General features: G+C 40.2%; 2 protein-coding genes and 2 non-coding genes across 4 annotated transcripts; 3 read left to right on the plus strand and 1 right to left on the minus strand.

Annotated features, from left to right (window-relative positions):
• gnl3 (guanine nucleotide binding protein-like 3 (nucleolar)) lies at positions 1 to 23,509 on the plus strand. Its single transcript, XM_039796883.1, has 16 exons — positions 1 to 24; positions 17,967 to 18,153; positions 18,375 to 18,433; positions 18,625 to 18,765; positions 18,960 to 19,079; positions 19,522 to 19,602; positions 19,696 to 19,831; positions 19,994 to 20,097; positions 20,690 to 20,840; positions 21,066 to 21,153; positions 21,360 to 21,537; positions 21,654 to 21,796; positions 22,027 to 22,163; positions 22,413 to 22,561; positions 22,765 to 22,834; positions 22,926 to 23,509. Exons 1-16 carry the CDS (start codon positions 16 to 18, stop codon positions 23,021 to 23,023), a joined length of 1,851 nt encoding a protein of 616 aa, XP_039652817.1. The 5' UTR covers positions 1 to 15; the 3' UTR covers positions 23,024 to 23,509.
• Positions 12,860 to 16,515, minus strand: LOC120556962 (zinc finger protein 239-like). Its single transcript, XM_039796885.1, has 2 exons — positions 16,105 to 16,515; positions 12,860 to 15,433 (listed from the first exon to the last, which is right to left on the minus strand). Exons 1-2 carry the CDS (start codon positions 16,283 to 16,285, stop codon positions 14,514 to 14,516), a joined length of 1,101 nt encoding a protein of 366 aa, XP_039652819.1. The 5' UTR covers positions 16,286 to 16,515; the 3' UTR covers positions 12,860 to 14,513.
• LOC120558254 lies at positions 20,386 to 20,519 on the plus strand. The gene has a single exon (XR_005639082.1). It is a non-coding gene; the product is annotated as a small nucleolar RNA SNORA47 (small nucleolar RNA).
• LOC120558251 lies at positions 21,855 to 21,928 on the plus strand. Its single transcript, XR_005639080.1, has one exon. It is a non-coding gene; the product is annotated as a small nucleolar RNA SNORD19 (small nucleolar RNA).
• Positions 23,510 to 24,275: the final 766 nt, after the last annotated feature.

Genomic DNA, 24,275 nt, shown 5'->3' on the forward strand with positions numbered 1-24,275 from the left:
GATTGCAGTGGGCACATGCGGTGGGTAAGTTGGTCTACCCCTGGCACACACCCCTAGTAGACTGTCTCTCCACAGCTGGCCTCTGCCCACTGTCTCCCCCTTTTCCTTTGATTATTTAAGCCATAACTGGGAGTGTATCGGTTTTAAAAAAAATTGACCAGATTGCTAAATATATATTGTAATAACAACTTTTCTACCTTTCCTATTGCAATTTGATCTATACCTAATTTCTAACCATCCTTTTTTACAGGCCCTTCCAGCCATAAATTATCCATTAATAAATATTTCTTTTGTAACCACATTTCGGTCTTACTTCAGTTAGTGAACCTGTTTAGCCTTTTGTATAACTGGGGTGCTTGTTGAAGTAGAAATAAACCTATCTTGGGGTGGAAGTCCCTAGGTTGCGTTGTTGGTTAGTTGGACTCGGGTGGCGGCTCCTCCCCTAGCGCCACCTGCCTTGCCACAAACAGAAGACGGGTATTTAGCACAAAAAGTGAAACTGACCAGCTAAGTCTTTAAACAAAGACACAACACAAAGTGGCAGTTCACACAACCACAATCGCAGTATTGCTTCACACAGCAACTCCATACGGCTTCCACACAGCCGTTGGGCACACTGCTCACTGGAACCTGCTGTTTCTCTGGTTTGCTGGCTCGACTCTGGCTTCCACTGAAGCCCTCTCCAACTCAGTGTGTCACTCTGGCTTCCACTGAAGCCCTCTCCCCTGTCACCGGCTCGGCACAAGTAATTAACGCCTCCCCCTTTTTACAGCTGAGCAGTCTCAGCTGTGGGAGTGACTTCACACACTCAGGTGCACACCTGGAGGGGATTATACACAAGAAATAACAGAAACACTGAAACCAAACACTACGGCACAAAGTTTCAGCCATTTAGCAGAGGGGGAAAAAAAAACTTGAGACTGGATACACACAGCATAACCTAATTGAATTACATCCACTCAGGATGTCTGTACTGAACCAAGGTCACTATAAACTTGTGGATTCATTTATAATTTCAAAACTTCTCTCCAGAGCTTTTACACAGTAATGTAGCCTATAATTAAGTGTAAGGCATTTGAGTAGCTGGAAATGATGCAGCACACATTGAAACTGCATAGAGATGGTTGTTCTGATGGAGAGTGGAAGAGGGAGAGCATTGATGATGCTTTTCAAGAGCTTGATCTAATCGTCTTGAGTAGTTTCGCAAACAGCCTCTTAACTGCATTTCATACTCCACAGATGTATGACTTGCATGAATCCTCCCTGCAAGCCTGACTACATGAAGTCTCAGTCAGTGGAAGCTGCAGTCTAAGGAAATGGTTCAGAAAGTCTTTTTGGAATTGGGAGGATGAACTGTTACATATTTGAAAAGACAGATGAGATTATATCTTCTAAAAGACAGGTATTTTCCCAGACCATGTTTTTAAGATAGCTGCTACCCTCAATTTCACTTCTATTTACTTTTTTGGTGGCAAAAGTAATGAAAAGGCTTCATGTACTGGTCTTTTTGGCTGGAAAGTATTATATTTTATTGTCTTATCAGTCCAGCTTTTGGCAGGATGCTGGAGAAAGAGTGCAGTAAATTACTTCCATAATTTACAGCATGTGCCTAAAGTCTGTTATGCCGTCCTGAGCTAGGCCAATTTGTTTAATGGGAAAGTCTTTTAATGTTATTGATTTTCAGGGTAATTCTTTCATAAGGATACATGATTTCTAGTAGCGAAAACAGGAGATTCAGGGACCCAAGTGGGGCACCCCCTAATCCTGATGTAGCCTATTCATCCGAGCCTGTCCTCTCTAGAACCCATTGCCCCCGTCGCCTCACTGGGGTCAAAGCACCAGGGTTGTTAGTGAGTATCCTCTTTTATGAAGCTTCATCTCTAATGAGGCCCACTAAACTCAGTGCCCAGTCAACCAACTCTCATTTGATCTCTCTTGCCTCTTTTCTCTCTCTTATCTTTTCTCTCTCTTATACTGTTAACACAACGTAGTAGCCAAACTAAAAGTCGGCAGTATTTTAATAACTTACAGTAACCTTTGAATAACCTGGTAGCAATTTGTCAAAGGAAAGATGACTTTATTAATAAAAGTTATTTTAGTTACTTTGGCAAGTTTCACATAATAAATTTTTAAGTTGCATTACTTGCCCATAAATTGCTTGTTGTGACTGAAACTGATAACCATCTTAAACCAAACAATGTGGCTGAAGCCAAATTTACTATTATAGGGAAAAGCAATGCGCAGAACGAATCGCTTGAGAAATGATATCCAGTGCCTTACCAGACCAAATGCAAACATTTAGAGAAAAGGCGATATGAGGACCGAGACTAGCTGTAACTCATATGTTGCATGTCACCCATCCATCCCTCATGTCATTCTCCACTTAAAGCTGTCCATTGAAGCAGAAAGGCCATAAAGGATCTTGTAAAAAAAACAGCATGCAATGCATGAATTGTATAAATACATAACCAACAAGTGCTACAACAACAGGAGGCAAACCGCATTATAACAGGTGCTGGCAATAAATGGTGACATTTAAAGCAAAAACGATAAGCCCTGCCTTCTGTTACGCTTTCCATTCTCACAAGGCACATGCAGTTTACAGTGGTGGATTTACCACTTGAAATTCGCAGTAGCCTAATTTTTGGAAGAATGGGTTTTACTTATGGTATTTTACACGGAAGAGAAAAGAGCAGTTCTCAATTCTAGGTCAGAAAAATATGCTAGGGACAGACAGTTGTCATTTCAGCCGACAAAACCTATTGTTGTCGCATGAAATGACGACTGTCTGTCGCAAGCATATTTTTATGACCTGGATCTAACTAACGTAAAGTCATCCAGACTCTAAAACTCTGGGAGTTGGCTGAAGATCCTATCTTTTTAATGTTGAAATCAACAAAACCTGTCGAAAGTCTTACATCTAATATGATGGCCGCATTATACAATGCTACAAGACTGAGGCTAAAGCTACATATCCCAGGTAAGATGTTAGCATGCTCACAAGTTGATGATTCATGAAGAAGACCTGGAAATAAAGGAGTAGCAGTGTTTGTTTAGGGTATAGATAGATGGATGGATGGATGGATGGACTTTATTAATTCCAAATTGGGAAATGACTCTGTTACAAGTAGCAAGTTTCCAAGGAGGACATACACACATACTCACTCACACACAAACCAAAAATACAAGAAATATACTAGAAATAATAAATAAGATGAAAACAAATATGGTTAAATTAAATAAAATGGCAAATATTATAAAAAGCCAGAACAACTGAAAAATATACTTAGATGAACAAGAATGTACATGTACAGTATATACAAGTGTAGAATAAAAATGTACAACCTACATACATAGTATACATATCACAAAATCACAAAACAATTATAATATTAAAATATGTTTTAGCCCCAGTGTATGGCTTTGTAGGCCTACTGTAACTATAAACCGGGATGAACAGGGTTATGTAACCTGTGACATCACAAAATAATGATACTATAGGCTCCTTTGGAAGTAATACTAGATTAATACTGTAGGTAGAAAGCTAGTTAGCTGGGCATGCTAACATTTGCACAGATTTCCCTGTTTTCTTGGATAGGGGGATCAGACAAATACAGCTGCACATTTAATCCCCGAGATTTATGGCAGTGCATATGTGCACCTAGGCTGGCATCAACATTAAAAGGCTGCTGGGAAATGTGATGGCAGGGCCAAGAGACGGCAAGGGACGGTAATTTATCTACAGTGCGACAGAAAGTCACATGGTTATGACACAATCGTTAGCCTATTTTTATAAAATCGGCTGCTACGGGGCCATTACGTGAGGTACAAGGTAATGGAGCCTTTTATACATTGTCATGTTTCTTTAGAAATAAACAATGGACAAAAGTCTTTAAACGCTTCAGTTGTAAAGTTAGTCGCTGTCAAAGTGACACCAAAATGAAATTGTACAAGGTATAATTCCAGTTAAATGGTATGCCATCAGCTCCTTCAACGTGTGCATGATTCATCATACTGTAAAGCAGAATGTGGCCGTCCGATCGGCACACAGAAAAAGAGTCACCTGGTTGAATGGCAAAATTGACTTGACTCCAGTCAAGTCCAGTCAGACATGCAATAGATGTCGTGTGTACAGAATAGACCAACATAATAAAATTACAATATAGACAATCAACAAAATGATAGATTGAATGTGAACATATGTGAATAGGATGAATCCAGGAGGATATCAAGCAGCTTCCAGGTGTCGCCAAAAAGCTGAGCCACATGACCTCCATTCCACCATTTAACCCTGAAAGAGGACAGGCTACACAAACACACAAGAAGCAAAACTGAAACGCATCATTCACACAGATAGAATAAAACGAACAGAGAGAGAGTATCTCCTTGACAATAGAGATGTGGGATGAACAGTAAGAAGCCAGAATCCTGTGTCCTGTGTTGATTCTCCTGCAAAACAATCATTCTCCAAATACCTCTTAAATCTAAGACTTGTTTCTTTCACACAAATTCTCAAATCTACATTATTTTCAATCCTTTATATAATTATATTTATATAATTTCTTGTAGCATTTTATGTCCAAGCATTACCCTCCAGCTCTTTCCAAAAGCTGGCATTAAGGGGAAGAAACAAGTGAAGTGAGTACTCTGCTGTTGATGGTATTTGTGACTGAGGTCTGTAATCCTATTATGGACAAATTAATTTCCTGTGATGCTTATTATGGATTTTCCAAGAGATTATATATAGTAATTAGACCACATGGCAAATCATATCAGTGTAAAGCCACAACTCTTTATAGCATGAGAGACTTTGGTCTCAGTGACTTAAGAGGTCTAAATCAGGAGGGAAGGACTGCTTAATAATTAGTCCTTGAGTTTTAATCTGTGAGATTTACCTTAGTTTTCCAGAAAGTTAGTTTTAAGAGGAATTTGATAGGAAGAAAATCTAAATCCATATATCCAATATATATTATCCTAAATAATGATATTGTTACACAACATATACAGTCTATAACTTCATAATTCTGTTAAATTATCTTTGTCTTCCAACAGTCTTCATTGACCCTCTACAACTTGCTTTAGGGCATCACATTAGTTACTGACTACACTGACAACACATCACTGACTCTCTGCCTCTATTACTGACTTACTATGTTACTACCTCTGTAGTTCCTCATGAAGCATTATTCATGCAGCCACATCTCTCTGACTGGCCCTTAAAATCACTTACACTCCTGCCAACATACAATATATGCTTTAATTTCCACAGGATCATAGAGATGTAGGTGTAATCCTCCCGCCTCCTCTGTGAAGAACAGATCGATGTGTCATAGAGCGGTCACACAGAAGCAAAAAAAGAAGGAGGATATGTGAGATGTGACAAACCATAGAAAAATCATATTTTCAGTTGACACGTGTGCGTGTGTGTGCGTGTGTGTGTGTTTGGGATAAAACCAGAGATGGCTACATCCCAAGATATATCATATTTGCCACTAGTACTATTGGATCATTAGATCATTTCATCAAGGTAATAACTCATCAGCAAGATTGGTTCAAGCAAAGATGACATGAACCAACAGCAGAGTTGAAAAGCAGAACTGTAATCTGTAAAACCGTGGTTTTTCATTAAGGTTTTGTCAACATGTGATGTCTAAATAAAAGCCTTAACATGATAATTCTATCACAGAGATACAGACACAGTGCAGTATTCTTCTTTGATTTACATTAGGATGATTTTTTTAAATCTAAAATGTTCTAGCAACATTGAGGCACTTTTTTACGTCTGTTCCACCTATTGTCAAACTGTTTTCAAGGCTGACGCGAATCATCTGCTCAGTAACGTAAACATACGGCTTCAGTTAAGCTGCAAAAACCTTGAATCAGCCAACTGTTAGTCTGGGCCAAACTCATAAGCAGCAGCCTGTTATCTGACATTTCTGAGAGCGATCGTTCTATTCCTCTTTCCATAAATGAACACACCTAACAAAGTAGAGAGAATGCCATTTGGCATTTACTAAACACAATTCAAACTGCTGAATAAAAACTGCTCTGCTGGCTCCATCTGAGGAAATTTTGCCAGCAGAAATATTTTCATGATACATTTGCTACCATTGTGGCAAACCAGACTCTGAACAAGCAAGCATTACGCAATAGGAGATGCGAGAGCACCGTTTGACTTAATAACTGACTGATCTAAATTTGGATCATGACGGTCTCTTGTGATTGACTATAGATTTATTGGCAACAGTATCATGGTATGCTCCGTTGTAATACCTAGGTAGAGGTGTTTTCTTTATGCAAACCCTTAAAGTGCTCATATTATGCACATTTTCAGGTGCATAATTGTATTTAGAGGTTGTACCAGAATAGGTTTACATGGTTTAATTTTCAAAAAACATCATATTTTTGTTGTACTGCACATTGCTGCAGCTCTTCTTTACACCCTGTGTGTTGAGCTCTCTGTTTTAGCTACAGAGTGAGACATCTCACTTCTGTTCAATCTGCATGCACAGTACCTAGGTAAGGACAACTAGCCAGTCAGAAGCAGAGTATGAGGGAGTGCCACGCTAGCAGCTAGGCGAGCATTATAACGTGTTACAAAGTGACGCACGTTTGTCACGGAAGTAAAGGCTGGACTACAATAGAGCTGTTTGGAGCAGTTTGTGAGCAGTGTTTCCTGTTGAAATGGTAAGTCCCTTTAGGATGGCCTTTGTGCTTTTTCACTTTGTAAACCTATTACATGCACAAAAAAATATATATAACACAATAAAAGAAAGGGAAAAAGCCAAAAAGCATAGTATGAGCACTTGTTTTGCTTTCTGGAAGTTCTGCTATTTGCCAGTTTAAAGGAATAGTTTGACATTTTGAAAAAAAGCACTTATTCACTAGAATAATTTACTTTGCAAATGAGAAACACTGAATGTAAATATAGCTTTTGTTTGTTTCCAAGAGAACTCCACCGGACACCACTAACTTAGACTGGAAACGGGGTGGAAACAGCTAGCATGGCTCTGTTGAAATGTAACAAAATTAATCTACAATCACCTCTAAAGCTCACTGATTATTTCTCATTTGTATAATCTGTACACAACTGAAGTGGGGAAAAAAACAAGCTGTAGTTTTTACAAGGGTTTATGTGACACTATTTCTTGGCCGGACGCAGTGACTTCCTGCAATATTTAATGGTCGTGTGGCAACCTCACTCTCGCGACAACACGGTAAGAAAGCAAATATTCCCCAAAATGTCAAACTATAGCTTTAAGGTTTGTCATTTAAATGATGACTTGTATGTGTTCATGATTAAACCCTAATGTACTTTGGCACACACTGCTTCCCCACAGTTGTCTTATCAAACTAGAAACTGTTGTGGCCAGGTTGGCTCAGTTGGTAGAGCAAGCGCACATATACTGAGAGGTTTATGCCTCAACGCAGATGTCCAGGGTTGAAATCTGACCAGTGACGATTTCCTGCATGTCTTCCCCCTCTCTCTCCCCTTTCTCACCTAGCTGTCCTGTCCATTAAAGGCAGAAATGCCCTAAAACTAATCTAAAGAAAGTAAACAAAAAAAAAACTAGAAACGGTTTATGTGCAGAGTAAATAAATGTGATTCCTTCTTTACCCAAGACACTGTTCCCATTTTATGCAATTTATTAAAATTGCCACAGTACTTGGACCATAGATTGACCATTAAGTTGATCACAAAGTTAAATTAATTATTTTCCCTGTCATGATAAACTATGAGGTTTTTACATACACAGCATAGTGTTCTCCAGTAAAGGGCTGTAGTCTACAGACTGGGCTAATAATAACTCTGGTCTCCTGAAGTGGCTGGCTGCAGGACAGAGCCGCAGTAAAGTAGTTCACAGGCTCCCTGCAGGCTACTCTGAAGAGATAAATACTGCTCCCCTGGAGTGAAAGAAACGTCAATAGATGTCTGGAAAACTTGTGTATCTGACACACAAAGCTGAAACTAAAACAGGGACAGAGTACCACACTCAAGTACAAGTATGTGAGTATTTAAAGGGGTGATAGAATGCAAAACCAATTTTACCCTGTCATAGTTGAATAACGACCATTCAGTGGGTAAATAGGACATACATAGAAGCTCAAAATCCCATTGACACTCCTTTACTATGAAAATCTCATATTTTGAAACTGGCGCTGAAAACGGGCGAATCTCAACAAAGCTGGAAGTTGACGTCAACCTCCCAAAAATCGTAACCTTTGTCAGCCCATGGGTGTATTAAGAGAACGGTCACGCCCCAACATTTACATACTGCTACACAACTGACCTGAGATCAGGTAGTCTTCTGAATCTAGGTCATGCAGATCTCTGCTATTCCATTACAAAATTCACTTCTGAAACTTTTTTATGCGAGAAATCAACCATGTAAAGCTCAAATATGGGCCGTTTTACGAAATGGATGGCTAATTGCAGATTTGGTCCGACTGTGTGTCGGAGTTCAGCCGCTGGTGCTGCCTTTGTAGCTGCCTCGCTGCCTGGCCTGCCTTCCTTCACAGACCCCGGCCTGCTGTGAGCTCGATTGAGCTCCGTCAAGGCTAGCAGCCCACAGCACCTCATACCCGCGCAGAGTCACTGCTTTGTGGGTGAATGACTACCAAACGCCGCTGCCTGGACAGAGCTCCAGGGCCTGCAGTTCCCCTCTTCCTAATGCCAGGTGTGTGTGAGTGAGAGTGCGGTCAGCGAGCTTTTTACGCCAGCAATCTCTTACCACAGATTCTAGTTAATCTTAAAATGTGTGTAATTATAATGTGTTGAGTTATTTAAACAAACGATTGGGGAAATAAACGCCGCTTGTCCGCGAGTCTCATTGATAAAGCCTGCGGCTGGATGGAGCTCTATCAATGAGAGCTAGCTAGCCTCCTCTTAGAAGTCCTCTGAAATTCACAAAAATTCATTAACTTGAAATTGGACACCGTTGTTAGGTTTATAAGACATTTAGTTAGATGTTGTATATGTGGCGTGACGAAATTCAAACTGTAAATATACTCGAATTAGACCGAAAATGAAGCTAACTATCCGTGATTTGTAGCTACATATAGCTAGAATTGAAGGGACAGTCGCAGCTAACGAAACACCTAGCTAGTCTTCACAAATATTCATTAACTTGAAATCGGACACCATTGTTAGCTTTATAAGACATATAGTTAGATGTAAGTGGTGTGACATGTGTGTAACATGTGGTAAGAGATTGCTGGTGTAGTAACAACCTCGCTGACGGCGCTCTCACTCACACACAACGGGCCATTTAGCTAGCAGGAAGAGGGGAGTTGAAGGCCCTGGAGCTCTGTCAGGGCAGCGGTGTTGGTAGTCCCTGCTGTGGGCTGCCAGCCGTGACGGAGCTCCAAGTACCTCATAGCAGGCCGGGGTCTGTTAAGGAAGGCAGGCCGGGCGGCGAGGCAGCACTGGCGGGCGGCGAGGCAGCACCGGCGGGCGGGCGAGGCAGCACCGGCGGGCGGGGAGGCAGCATCGGCAGGCGGCGAGGCAGCACCGGCGGGCGGGGAGGCAGCACCGTTGGCTGAACTCGACACACAGTCTTACCAAATTTGCAATTAGCCATCAATTTTCGTAAAACGGCCCATATTTGAGCTTTATATAGTTGATTTCTCGCTTGAAAAAGTCTCAGAAGTGAATTTAATAACGAAATAGCCCGACAAACAATGTATAACTTTGCAGTGTCTGAAATATGAGGCCTGCTGCCGAGTCTCCCATGTGTTTCTATGTAGTTTGCTCAAACCAATCAGCACGTAGCTCATTCGGAATATTAATGAGCATACCATATTTGGAAGAAAAGCAAGTAGACCCATATTCACAGGGTAGTTAAGGGCCTAATAAAATAGCATTCGGGCAATTTTCAGCCCAACCAATGTTACATATCCCATTAGGAGACCTTAAGGAACAGTGTAAAATACCCTATATAATCATTCTATCACCCCTTTAAGTGTACAAGATCTTATACGGCCTGGCTCCTGCATGCTTACTGGTGTTGTTTGTATGTTTTTTTATTGTGCCCTGCCAGGGGACTGCAGATGTAAATTAGCCTGAGGCTAACTCTGGTACAATGAATCTAATTGTAACATTTATGTTTAAAATTGTACATGGTCCCTAATAAATTTAATTTAATTTAAAAAAAGTAAAACTCCAAATAGATACACAACGTGCACTACAGCATGTGTTGTATGTCCATACATACATTATCGGACAGACAAATTGCTTTCTTCTGTTCCTTTCTGTCCTAAACCTTAGATCAATTTGTTAAAGATGAGAAACCATTACTTATGAATTACTGTTCTGAGGCTGAAATATATTTGTTTCCGGTCAGAGATCTATTTACAATAGACTAATATCCATCTCCAATGCCCTCTGCTTCTAACCTACCTGCAGCTACTGACCATAAACCATATTTATTTATTATTCATGCCATCATCATGGGTTATGAACTGACATATGCACTGAATGCTTAAGCTGGAGATCCATCAACATTTGAATGAGATCCCTGGAGAAGTCTCATCACACCGCTCACTCAACTGCAACAGCTGTCAGACTTTGAAACCTCTGTAGCTCATAAAATACTGATGCTCACTGTTATTTTTAGATATAAAGGGCATGGTGATTGCTCAAAATGTCCCTTTTATGTGAAGTTGGTGTGGAGGGAAACCACTGTATGCTCCTAGAATTATTTTTGATAAAATTGTAGACTACGATGACTTTTTGGGTGGACTTTTTATGGAGTCCGACATCCAAGAGATATAATGTTTATTTCAAAACCTGGGTCAAATAAGGCCAAAACTACCTACTTGGCTAAATGCCACAGGAAGAAAACCAGTTTCTTTCATAATTTGAAATTGAATCACATATTTTAGGTATCAATTGCGTGCAGTTTATAATTAACCCCCTGAAAAGCCTCCAGAAAAAGCTGTGTGAATTATGTGTTTTGGTTGTAAAAGACTAATAAAATCTACCCCTCGCTGATTTGAGTTAAGTAACTGTAAGTCAAATCAGTAAGGGGTAGAAAATGCTGAGGTGTGCAAACTTGTTTTAAAAGATGAGATGCTGCATGTTTTGTATTGAGTGTAATGTATTTTTCTTTGTTTGCAGTTGGCAAAGAAAAGTATTTATTTATAGAGTTGGGGACACGTGTCATCATCTGACTTTGATGGCTGATTACACCACAGGTTTCTGATTGGATTGCCTGTGATTGGGTAATGTAATCATACAATAACAAAGTAGACAGCTTGTTACATTGGGACTATCCTTTTAATAAATTCAAATTAAAAAAATTGGATTGTCAGACTGATCGCCTTAAAGGGAAGTTTATCTAAATAACTTCTGTTTGGCAGCTACTGACATTTTATATTAACTGCATCTCCCTCAGTCTCCTGGCTTTATAGCTTCGGACCTCCTGGCTCTTCCTGCCATGTGCATTCACCATTTGTGCCAGCACCTCGAGGAGATGTGACATCTCCCTACAAATCACAGGACTGTGTCCAAGTGTGATCTGTGAGGTCTCCTTGGTTTTGTAATTTGTCTCATGTTTCACGGCTGCTGGCAGACATGCCTTTATTGTCAACATAGAAACAGAATACACTGTTATATGACCGTAATAAATATCACAGTATTCCCTCACATCATGAAGATATTATTGGAAACATATTGTAGTCGTTCGGAATGATTAACTGGTGCATAAAGCTTGTTAGGGCTTTCAGTGACTCTCTCTTACTGAGAGATTTGAAAGAAATTAAGGTTTGAGGCTGTGATGTGTAAATATATGGTTCAGCACAAGGTTGCATACAACCAGATATGTTGATATTAGCAGTTGTCAGTCAATTCATAATGTGTAGAACATACAAGTCTATATGATCTTATGATGGCAAAGGCAAATTCCAGTTTACAGTTGTTCATTTGATAATCTATTCTGTATGTGCTTTTCATTTGAGTTAAAAATGTAGTTTCAGAGCCAAACATTGCAATAACCAATAACTCAGAAAACTTTTTTTTTAATCTAGAAAATTTGCCCAGGCAGATGGCAATTTAAAAAAATATATTGTCAAGTTCCCTCATGAAAAACATTGTAATGGAAAGTACCCCACCAGGTGTTGTATATATGTTACTACAAAACCTTGTGGATTCCTTGCTATGAATTAATCTTTTTGTTGTACATGTTGCTTATCAACATACTTACTGGCTGTGGGCACATGATGGGTTTGAGGATTTTAATGTGGTTTAAATATTATTGCTTTTTATTAAGAAAAAATATTTATGTTCTCCAATGGGCTTTTTTTCACCTCACACATTTTGACTTGTCATAGCTGGTAAAGCGCAGGTGTTACTAATACCATTAACGATGGCTCTGTTATTCATGTGTCGTAGTAAAGCCATAACAGTGAGCCTGCATGCACATAACATAGTTAATTTCATTTATTTATTTTTTTACACCTGTGCTTTTCCCACTGGTATGTCAAGATGTCAACTGTGAAAAAACGCACATTTCTCTATAATAATTATTAAGTGATAAATATTAAAAGTTCTGTGGCTAGACTTAATTTAGAAGTTTAAATTACAGGGCCTTAATGCACGCTGGCTCACTGATTTCCTGGGGCACTTGAATACAGACAGAGGCATCCTTAATGTTATTAGTAATGCCTGAGCTTTTTCTAAAATGACAAGATAACCAGAGTAAAGTCTGTATACAAAGACCTGTCCCAGAAGAGACTGGAGGTTAGCCTCTGTACCTGTACGGATAACAGTACTGTAGGTAGATAGCACTGATCATCAGCACCATGCCATGTTAGATTCTTAAACTTTGCTCTGTTTGCATAGAATACAAGACAATTATAATGGATATTCAATTACTACTTTATTAAAAAATAACATTTAATACGTAATGATACAACACTGTACATTAGAGTGTGTGCAGGGGGAGCAAAGGTGTCCCAGAGAAGACTGTGAGTGAAGGGCTGCTGGTCAGCTGTGAGGACATGCCGTAGTTGTCTCATGCTGCATTCATTACGCACGGAGGGTTCACTGGTGAGCATCCCAGAGCAACAACTGAGCTCTGACACACTCTGAAGGTATCATATTTTATTTTGTTGATCTTCTTGCAGGATGTTCAGACGCAAATTGTTACGTCATGTTTATTTCTGCAACACGCAGGGACAAATTCCATGAGAAAACTCACAAACCCTGAGTTTCTGACTTTTATAATAGCTGTTTCAAGTCAGATATTAGCCCTCATGTTATGAATGCAGCATTTGTCCTGAGAGGAGAAAGGTGATAGTAGGGTCTACTGTGCAGGGAGTCAGTCTAAGATGGGCAGAGGAAGAACCTGATTCTATGATGCACCAAACATCACCTCTGAAAATCCACTACCAGAACTGAGGCCACTCCAAAAATGTGTCACATGTGAATGACTATTGTAGTGGAAACACAGACAAACATAAATCCTTGCAGAGTGAGACCCCTGAAAAACCAAAGGATAGGTTCAGCTAATACTGTACGGCCCTATTATGGAGTGAATTTCTGCACCGTCTTAGAAAGATGCCATTGTGCATGTCATTAAAAAAAGACACAAAATTCCAAAATGAATGGTAGATCGAGACTAGTGGTATTTTACAGAATATCACATTATGTCACAAAATAGTGGAGCAGTCTCACAATAGATTGATCCATATTTCAATGTACAACATGAAGCACTGGTGATGTGAGATGGCAGTATTTAGCTCTGCAACAATTTAACAGCATTAAGAAAAAAAAGGATGTTAAAATAAAGACGAAAATAGAGATAAGTGCCAGGTTAGACTTCTCCTTGTAAGTCAGTCAAGTCCAGAGTTTACGGGCACATTTTAGTGGCTTTTTGTTTTCCTAAATTTTGTGTCATTGTTTAATTGCTACATAAAAACTACTGGCAGTGCTAGACAGATGACACGAAGCATCATTGGTCAGGCCATCAATTCTCTAGTTAATTGAGATAATTTTATGCACTGACTCTTAATTTTAGGTCCTAAAATAATGATTACAATATAGATGTCAAGTCTGCAGATTTTGAACTTAAGTGTAAACTTTATGGATATGAAGTGACTGGTTGATAATAAGCTGTGACTGTGTTGAACATCGTTGCATTTTTTTATGCATCTCAGTTTCAAGGCATGTGTGGAAGACTTCATCATGCTAATTATTTGACTAAGGAAAGGCTAGATAATTCAGAAAGGCTAGCTAATAACTCAGATTGTGTCTTAGAGTTTTAATACTCTGTGACAAGTACAAAATTAAGTAAACGGCATACTAAACTGGCTAATACAAACTCTATTGAGAGACTATGGCGTGGAGAAGTGTTAGGTTAGGTAAGAAACGTTCTCTAAGACTTGCTGAATCCCTAGTTCTTGAAAAGTTGGAAGAAAAAAGCCTCATTTGAATGGCAGCGATTTTAGCTTTTTGTAGGAAAGTTTCCCTTATCAATGATTCACAAACTGGGTTGTTTAACAACACGCTTGCATCATTGCCCTGAGAAATATGTTCCCTCACGGCTATGGGTCTGAAGATGCCTTTTGATTTTGTCAGAACGGCTGAAGCATTTGCCACAGACAGGGCAACTGTATGGCTTTTCCCCAGTATGGATCCTCATGTGTACCTTCAAATGAGCCATCTGTGTGAAGCCCTTTCCACAAATCTGGCAGCGAAATGGTTTTTCTCCTGTGTGGCTACGCTGGTGTTCCTGGAGTCTGCCAGAGGAGCTGCAGCATTTTCCGCACACTCCACAACGGTAAGGTTTTTCTCGAGTGTGCACTTGTACATGCACATGCAGGTGGCCAACGTGACTAAATGCCTCACCACAAACCTTGCAGGAAAAGGAAGACATGTGGCCTTGTATGGGGGATTTTTGATGAGGGCAGTCCACAGTATTGGCTCCTTGGTTGCGCATGTGAGGGGCCTGTCCTCTGTTAGCTCCAGTTCCATTTCCTTTAGCACCAACCATCTGCCCTCCATTCTCAACCCCAATAATGTCAATGTTGTTCTCATTTGAGCAGTTTGGGTTGACTGGTGCGAGTGGCTGGGCGCCGCTGTTGGAGGAAGTAGAGCCTCTGTGGCCTCCTCCACTCTCTACCTTCACATGCCTTGAGGAGCCTCGAGATGCAGGATCCCTCTCCCTGTTCTCCACACCTTGACTCTGAGGGAGGTTGGATGTGTGCGGGGCTTCCTGGGGATAGTCATTTCCAACACGCGGGGGAGTAAAAATGTTCTCTGGTGTGCTGCAAGAGCCATGGCCACGAAGCTGATCATCTCCTTGGTTGGCCCGGAGATCTCTTTTATCCTTAATCAGAATAGGGATACGCTCTTCATGCCCCATGCTGGGACTCCACTCACGGCGTGGATGCTCACCATCCTCCTCGTCCAACAGCGCCATGGATGGACGATCTGAAAACACAACAGGGGGAAGAGGCTCAGACGAAAAACATTTACTTAATCGCTGCAAACACAACTGCCTACACAAAGCATTCACTACCTCACAGTGGGTGTAACTGTGATATTTAACTATGCACACGAGAAAAAGTCTGCAAAAAAACTCTACAAATGGATTGTTATTAAGAGTGCATGGCGTATTTACACTCATAATAATAATGGCACCTTTGGCAACACTTAAGCAGCAGTTTCAGGCATGGGTCTACTCTATGTGGATAGGTAGTTTTACAATTGGAGTAAACAAACACAAACACTATGACAAAACAAGTGAATAGTGTGAATTTTTGTTTTTACTACGTCAAAATGCACACTAGTATGCAGATACAGCTAAATGCTAACTCGGGTGTAGGCTAGTCGGCTAACCTAGCTGGTTTGCTAACGAACAAAGGTTGCTAACGCGCTAGCCGCTCCACAACAACAGCAGCTAAAGTCAACTAGCTAGCTCGCTACCGGCTAAAGTTAACTTGTTTGGAAGTGACACAACATAATTCTGAGACTATTTATTGTATTTTTACATTAGTCCTGTACGCAGTCACTCCCATTCCACTACCTAATGCCACCCTACAGACTCGGCAGATAGGACATAAAGGGTCGCAGCTTCACCGCTAGCTTTCAGCGGAGCTAACCTGGCCATATTTCAATTCCAGCGTCTCGCAGCCTGCGTCTCAAATGGTCGTTCTCCCGCTCCCTGATCGCGATCTCCTCCTGGAACTCCAAAATCGTGTCCTCGACAGATTTGTAGATCTCCTGCGCAGCAAGCATGAGACGCTCAGTCAAAAAGACGTTTAAAAACTGCAGTTTGGTCATTTTCTTGAGTTGCACGGAGCTTCTGCTATCATCCAAAATGGACCAAAAAAGATGCTCGACCCAATCACGTGACCCGGAGTTACGTCTTCTTCTTCGCCTTCTCCTTCTACATCGTCCCCCAATATCTTCTGTGACCCCACTGATTCGTGGATGTATAAAGAGAAGTGATTCAGTTAGGTTACGGTGCGACACCTGCTACTAGCCTATCACCGTGACAGAACAACATACCCTGATGTTGTGAAAGTGCTAATCTATGACCTATTTATGAAAACTTTTATATTTTTTGCCATATGGCTGCAAACGGTAGTTTAACATAAATTCTATTAACCTGTGGTTTCATGGTTACACTTTTTGGGACCAGTGATGCTGAGCACATAACCTACTAATTTAAAGGCTAGCTGTTTCCTGAAGATTTTCTGACAGCCTTAATGGGCCTCTAATAATCTTAACGATGGTTCTCCTTTTTGTGGTTATCATCCTAACAAGCACCCACTGCCAGCTTTGACATTATTGCATGAAGCCCAAACAAGGCACTCTGCATCTTTGTGTGGAAAATGGGGCCATCTAGTCCCAAATATAAACAACACAGTGGGGCATCGATATGATACACACACATGTGGTCTATTCCAGTGGTTCCCAAAGTGGGCTCCGGAGACCCTCGGGGGTCCTTGAGGGTGTTCCAGGGGGTCCCCAGCAAAACGGGGAATAATTTCACTAAAATGTTCACTATAATTCCAACCATAAGTAACACAATGACAGGATATACGAATATTTAGGTCATGGGTTTCATACACCTTCTGTATTAATACATCTAAAGCAAAAATTCAATCAGATGGGGGACCCTGGGACAAATGGGGGGCCGCCCTGGTCTAATTTATGCCAGTTTAGGGGTCACATGAAAAAGTTTGGGAACCATTGGTCTATTCTGTGTGTGTATACATTCTGTGGATTATACTACACTGCATCATAGACTCATGGACACCAACATTGCAGTATACAAGAGTTAAAGAGATTTTTTTTGTAATAGTCTTCAACAACAAAATTGCAGTTCCATCTCCAATCAGGTGCGTGATCAAAATTCAAAAGTATATAAAATACAGAAAAAGGTAAGTACCATATTCAAAATCAAATTTAACAACAAATAAAGCCATTGAAAACGGTTAATACTAGTAATATACAAAAACAATATGTGAATATCATGATATGAATATCTAACTACTGTAGCAGATTAGTATTAAAAATACTATAATGAAAATGTGAAAGTGCAAAATAAGTAGACTTGCACTTGCTAAAGCTGTAGACTTGCTTTTTGTATTTTACATCCTAACAAGTCAGGATGTATTCAAATTACTTTTCAACATTATTATTTTATCACCAATTCATTATTTAGTGATAAGGATGACATGACCTGGAGGACTAGCTTCCTCCTTGCACTTGATTAGATGTTAAGTTAGTTAAACATGTTTTTCACGGAAGATGATTAGGGCCACATGTGAAAAATGTATTTGAGTTCTGAGAATGAAGTCAGAATTCTGAGAAAAAAAACTCAGAACTCAAATACATTTTTCACATGTGACCCTAATAATCCTCCTCTTATTCTTTTTTAAAAATATATATATATTTTTTATATAAATAGATGAAATGACAGCGTCTTCACTATATGTGTATATGGTTTTCACAGCAATTGATTAAAGTATTAAACTCTCAACGGATGAGCATAAAGCACTCCAGCTCGGCAGGGGGAGAAACTTGCGCCGACAGAGGCGGAAATGACGAATCGTCAGACTTGCTCACTCCTCCACGTGCGAGAGCAGTGCTGTGCAGTCACATTGGCAGGTCCGACCGCAGCTCCACGATGAAACGACCAAGTAAGTAAGCAAGCGCTAATAGCGACGTTACATTAATATAACGAGCTCCTAAAAAACAAACGTTTAAGGCTTTAATGTTCGGTTAATAAACCTAGCTAGAAAAAAAACAAAATGTTAATCGCTAACAGCCACCATTATTCAGTCTGCTTTAGCTTCGTTTTTAGCTAACTATTCAACCAATGTTCACATGCTCTAACGTTACTTTTATGTTTTGTCTTTAGAGTTAAAGAAAGCAAGTAAGCGGGTCACATGTTCCAAACGCTATAAAATACAGAAGAAGGTAAGTGTCTGACTTTATCATCCATTACTAGAAAGACCGCAGTTTAACTTTTGGACGATGAGGCCTGTGTGAGCGAGATGCGACTGCTAAAGTTAACGTTACTCTAATTTTGAGTAAATTAGTTCTCGTTGGGATTAATTTTAATGTCTAGCTATGAGAAAATAAGTTTCATTTTTTTGTTACGTGTTTAGGTCCGGGACCACACCAGAAAGCTAAGGAAAGAGGCAAAGAAGAAAGGAGTTAGCAAACGAGTGAAGAAAGATCCCGGCGTGCCCAGCAGCGCTCCCTTCAAAGAGGAGGTCCTCCGCGAGGCAGAGCAGAGGAGGCTACAGGTTGGCATCATTGCTCTTCTAATGCACGTTATCGCAACAACTAACGCTATCTTATATACATGTAGTGTCACTTTTCAGATTGGCTAAAATCATCAGAGCCTTGATGTTTTTGGGGAACGGGACTGGACTGTGTTTTTAAGTGTCCTTGTGTTGGTCTGTATATACTCATTACACTTTTTTTTTTTGTCTCACAGATTGAAGAAGAAAAAGAGAAAAAGAGACAGGCTAAAATATTGGAGCGAGCCCAAAAGAGGAAAAAGGAGAAGGAGGTCACAAGTAAAGAAACCGAACCCAAGGCCAAGAAGGCTCGCCAGGTAAAGGTCAAACACTTAACCCTCCTGTTGTCCTCGGGTCAAATTTGACCCATTTTCAAAAAGTTTCTATATCAGAAATTTGTGTTTCTTTCAACCAAATTGTAAAAAAAACAAATGTATGTGGATTGTTCCAAACAACACTCATAACAAGTAAAATAACTGATAAGTTCACTACTTTCATTACATTTGGTTTAATTCAATTTTATAGTGTTTGGAAAAAATTATAAAAGAATGTTTGGGGAAAAGAATTCCCAAAAAGTGACAAATGTCAGGAAAAGACGTCAAAGTAGTTTTCATTTAAAATTTAGACTCAGAAAAACAAAAGCTGCATGGTCGATGGGAAGCCAACACAAGGTTTAAATAATCCATCAGTTCAAAATTGTATCACTCTACTGTTGACTTGCTTTTAATTTTTTTTTGGGGGCGGGTCTTGTTTCCATAGGATGAGGTTGAAATACAGCAAGGCAAACCGTCTGCCCCGGACAAGAACTCAAAACAGTATTTTTGCTCTGAATTAAATAAGGTAAAACTTCCCATTCCCAGCATGTTTTACTGTAGAAAATGAATGACTTTCACCTGATCATCTTTGGTCTGATCTACCTTTTTACTTTTTCAGGTTATTGATGCATCTGATGTAGTAATAGAAGTCCTTGATGCTCGTGATCCACTGGGGTGCAGGTGTCCACAGCTGGAGGAGGCAGTGCTGAGGAGGGAAGGCAACAAGAAACTGATTTTAGTTTTAAGCAAAATAGGTAAGTGGACATGAGTCGCTGTCATTTGTAGTCCAGTACACACACACACACACACACACACACACACACACACACACTCTGAGCAGGGGTCTGTGGTCTGTTGTGAATTTCAAAGAAACATGGTTTGTCTGGACTCTAAATGTTTGATATTCTGTGTTGTAGATCTGGTACCAAAGGAAAATGTGGAGAGGTGGATACAGTGCTTACAACTGGAGTTTCCAGTTGTGGCGTTCAAAGCATCAACACAGATCAAGGACAAAACAGTGGTAGGAGTTGCATTTTACATACAACAGGGATCAAAAATGCATGTTTGCAGGGTAGAATGCTTAATATAAACACTGTTGAACTCCGACCGTATTACTTCCAGCTTTTGAGCTAAGGGCTCCTAACCTCTGGTTTTGACTAATACATGTTCACCATCCAGCTTTTTGCAATGTAATTAGAATTTCCAGAGTCAGAATTTAAACTAATTCCAATGCAAATCTGCGAGGGGTCAACTATCAATGATCGGTTTATTACTAAGAACTAATTTTGTGTTTTTATATATCGTAATGCGGAGGACTGAGAAGGTTGAGCAGCTTGTGCTGTGCTGTTATAACTGGTTATAACCTCCAATAGTAACCCACAAACCACTCAATTGATCATCTTTGTAATGAGCTGATTTGTAGTGTGTTTGTGAACAAAACAAATGTGTTTTATTATTTTTTATTTTTATTTTTTTAAAGAAATATTTACCAATGCTATATTTAGACTGAGAGGAAATTTTAGCCACTTAAAATGCTAACCAACAAAAGCCAGTGTGAATTTGTGGATGGTACTTAAAAAGTAAATTTTCTTGTCTGGTTTTGTCTTCATCAGCGAGCTAGAAAGCGCACAATAGTGGCCTCCAATGAAGTCCTGGACAGATCCCGGGCAGCAGCCTGCTTTGGAAACAGTTGTCTCACTGAGCTCCTTACAAGTTTTGCTGCTAGCACGCAGAATGAAACTTCACTCCGTGTGGGCGTAGTTGGTAAGCGCAGCTTTCTCCCTACATAAAACAGCATTCTGTGTGACATTGGATTCTATCGGTTATGGATTTAGATGTGTTGCGTTCTATTCGACTTCAATTACTTAACTCTTATGCAGCTGTGTGATAGATGCACTGTATTGATTCTGATTGTGTTCATTTCTTTAAACTTGCTCAAAGTAGAAAATCTGAATGCTCATCTTTGATGCAATCTTCTTTTACCGCCAGGTTTTCCTAATGTGGGGAAAAGCAGTCTTGTCAACAGTATGAAGGGGATCCTTGCATGCAATGCCGGCGTCAAGAGAGGCATCACAAAGTGAGTACTGAAAATGAGCATACAACGCTAGCTCTGAGCACAATTATAGCATTTTGTCTGGGATCAGTATTACGGTACCTATTTAGCACAAGCATTACGCACATAACTTTGGGATTATGTTCAAATTGTATATAACATATATTTCTTAGGCCCCTTATTTTTAGGAGCTTCCAATAGTCAAATGTTACCTGTTCCCACCCCCTCAGATCCATGCAGGACGTGCACATCTTGAAGAACGTGAAGCTAATAGACAGCCCAGGAGTGGTGGCGTCACCGTCCAACCCACCAGCCTCCATGGCTCTGAGGAGCCTGCAGGTGGAGGAGGGCCAGGAGAGTGTGCTGGAGGCTGTCAGGACTCTGCTCAAACAGTGTGACCACAGCCAGGTAGGAGGACTTCCCATCACAGGAGAGATTTGTTGAGTATTAGACAGATTTGGGTGTTCCCTTGTAAATGTGAAGTGATTTTGTTATTTTCAGGTCATGTGTTCTCATGGTTTCAGATCATGCTTCAGTATAACGTCCCAGACTTCAGAAACTCTCTGGAGTTTTTAACCTTGTTCGCCAAAAAGCATGGATATCTGCAGAAAGGTGGAGTCCCTAACACAGAGCAGGCAGCCACGGCTTTCCTTGCTGACTGGACAGGGTGAGTGTTTGTATTCTCAAAGGATTGGAAAGGGTGGGCAGCTGTAGCTGCATCAGTGTGGAAATGAGGACAAAACGCAAGTCTGAATTTCATTATGAAGACTTCTAATCCAACTCTGATCCCAACACTGTGCCAGGATAACTGCAAATGGACAATTTATAAAGTAGAACAGGAGTGCTATGTCTTACTTGATCTCACAGAAGTCTGTCTCTGGTTTTGTGTCTCCTTAGAGCCAAGATGAGCTACCACTGTAAGGCACCGGAGAACCACAGCCTCCCCACCTACATGTCTGATGCTGTTGTCGCTGAAATGCGTAATGGTTGGGATCTAAACAACTTGAAAACGGGCAATGAGGAAACTCTGAAAGGTACTGGTGTTTTAATTGGATTATTCAAGTAGTTTTGAAGTTTGCAGTCTTTTTATGTTTTTTTTGTGTGTTTGATCGAGTGCAGCACTGAAGCTCAGTCCGCTGACTACATTGGGTGTAAAGAGCAACATGGCCTCTTAAGGCCACTAATGGGCTTCAGACTTGTCAATGTACTGTAGCTACTGAAAGAACATTCTTTCACTTCTGTCCGTGTTGCTGAAAACATCTTTTGCCCTTTACTTTTTTTAGGTGTTAAATTCCCAAACCAGGCCAGCAGTGTAAGCTTCATCTCTAAAGGCCCAACTGCAGGCCTGCTGAGTGTCTGCGACGTCTCTGAAGAAAAACCTGGTGCTGCAGCCACAGAGAGACAAGAGGAGCAGAATGATGAGAATAATGAGGTAACTATAGAAAAAATGAATACAGCTGATACAAATAATGTTAGCAGTCTGGTTGCCTGGAAATGAGGACAAAAATTCAAGTCTTGATTTGTTTATGAAGACTTCTAATCCAACTCTGATCCTGCTGGCTGGACCTTTCTCATTGAAATCACTCTGTATCTCAAAATGAGTTTAAATGTTTAAAACATCTGTTTTTCTTGCAGCCTGAACAAACTCCTAAGGAGGCAAAAGAAACGGAAGCACCAGAGAAACCACAGAAGGTGCTACTCAAAAGTAAGTTCTGTTATAAAAAATGTCCTTTTTAATTTACTTAAATCTCCACCTATTTGGTCTTATTTTTTTTACATTTCGCCTCATCTTCCAGAACCCGGCCATGTGCAGTTTCAGTCTGTCCCCGTCAACATCAGCCTCTCTGCAGCTACGACAGATGATGCCTATGACTTCAACACAGATTTTAAATAAGCTTTGCCTTCTTTGTCTGGCGGACGTGCAGACCTGGATTTGTCAGCGTATACGAACATGCCGACGTAAAGAATCACTGTCAGGGTGCCTTTGACCACCTCATGACAGGCACAGTTGATTAAGAATCAGTTTGAAAGGCACTGCCCAGTTGAGTGGTTTAAGGCTAGTCAATTATTTGTGCTTTTACTTCAAACTTTGAATCTGAGACACAGTGGGACAGTTTCCAGACAAGGACTTACCTTTTTATCCTAGAAAACACTTTTCAGTCTGGCTCAATTGAATTGTTGGTCTAGGACTAATCCCTGCTCAGATAATGGACTTCATCTATTAAGTTGTCCTGTATATATCCACTGACTGCCAAATGTTGTCGGTGAATGATCTCCAGTTTTAAATGTCCAGAGGTCATTTGTAATATTTTGTGTTGATGCAGAAAACTGTATATAGATGACGTACTATAAATGTAATAAACCCTCTACAAAGCCTAAATCTGTTATTCTTACTGTATTTTTTTTTTTCTTTTCAAAACCATGAAATAACGCCACAACTAAGTTTAATGCTGTAGCGATCTTTAATCACATCTTTAAAAGGCAGGGTTGGTAACTATTTCCAGCAAACACTTTTTTAAATATATTGTTTGAAATGGTCTTCACACCCTGACAGCAATAAATTATGGACTCTGAAAAAGGAGCGAAAAATCCTCTGTAGCTTGGAAAGAACCAATGAAATGCCTCCTTGCCCAGCTGTGTGTATTCTACCATGCCCCCAGGAACCTCACTGGGCTTTGATGCACACATGGACATAGAGGCCAACAGTGGAATTGTAACATCACGTGACTCTCTGGCCCAGAAAGACTTTCCCATTGCCTTTACGTGACAAAAGACACGTCTATATCAGTGAATATATTTTTTGAGGTACATATCAACTTGCCAGTCTGAATACTTATAGTCCTTTATTTAAATTGTCATTTTTTTAACAGTTGTAACATGCACTAATAGCCAAACTTAGTTATTTAACTAGGCATAATGAAAGCGAGCAGACCCACAGGACTGTAACTGGCTGAGCTGCCCTGCAGGCTCATATGACGGTTCTCCTGAGTTGCTGTAATATTACTATAATTCATCATTTGTATTATCTTATAATACATCAGAGGGCCGTATCAAAGAGTATAACCTCTTTGGCCGTATGCTGTCAAGCCTGTAACGTTATTGACGTCTGTTACCAAACGACCGGCTAGTAGCTAGTGGTCGATAGT

Source organism: Perca fluviatilis, chromosome 4 (assembly GCF_010015445.1).
Source record: "Perca fluviatilis chromosome 4, GENO_Pfluv_1.0, whole genome shotgun sequence".
In the NCBI taxonomy this organism is placed as follows: domain Eukaryota; kingdom Metazoa; phylum Chordata; class Actinopteri; order Perciformes; family Percidae; genus Perca; species Perca fluviatilis.

Excerpts from the sequence above, each read along its gene's own strand:
- LOC120556962 (XM_039796885.1), bottom strand. The coding sequence starts at position 16,285 with ATGACCAAACTGCAGTTTTTAAACGTCTTTTTGACTGAGCGTCTCATG. Across the intron at positions 15,434-16,104 it reads TGGAATTGAAATATGGCCAG|ATCGTCCATCCATGGCGCTG; the intron begins GTTAGCTCCGCT and ends TTGTGTTTTCAG.
- gnl3 (XM_039796883.1), top strand. Across the intron at positions 18,154-18,374 it reads CTCCACGATGAAACGACCAA|AGTTAAAGAAAGCAAGTAAG; the intron begins GTAAGTAAGCAA and ends TTTTGTCTTTAG. Across the intron at positions 20,841-21,065 it reads ACTCCGTGTGGGCGTAGTTG|GTTTTCCTAATGTGGGGAAA; the intron begins GTAAGCGCAGCT and ends TTTTACCGCCAG.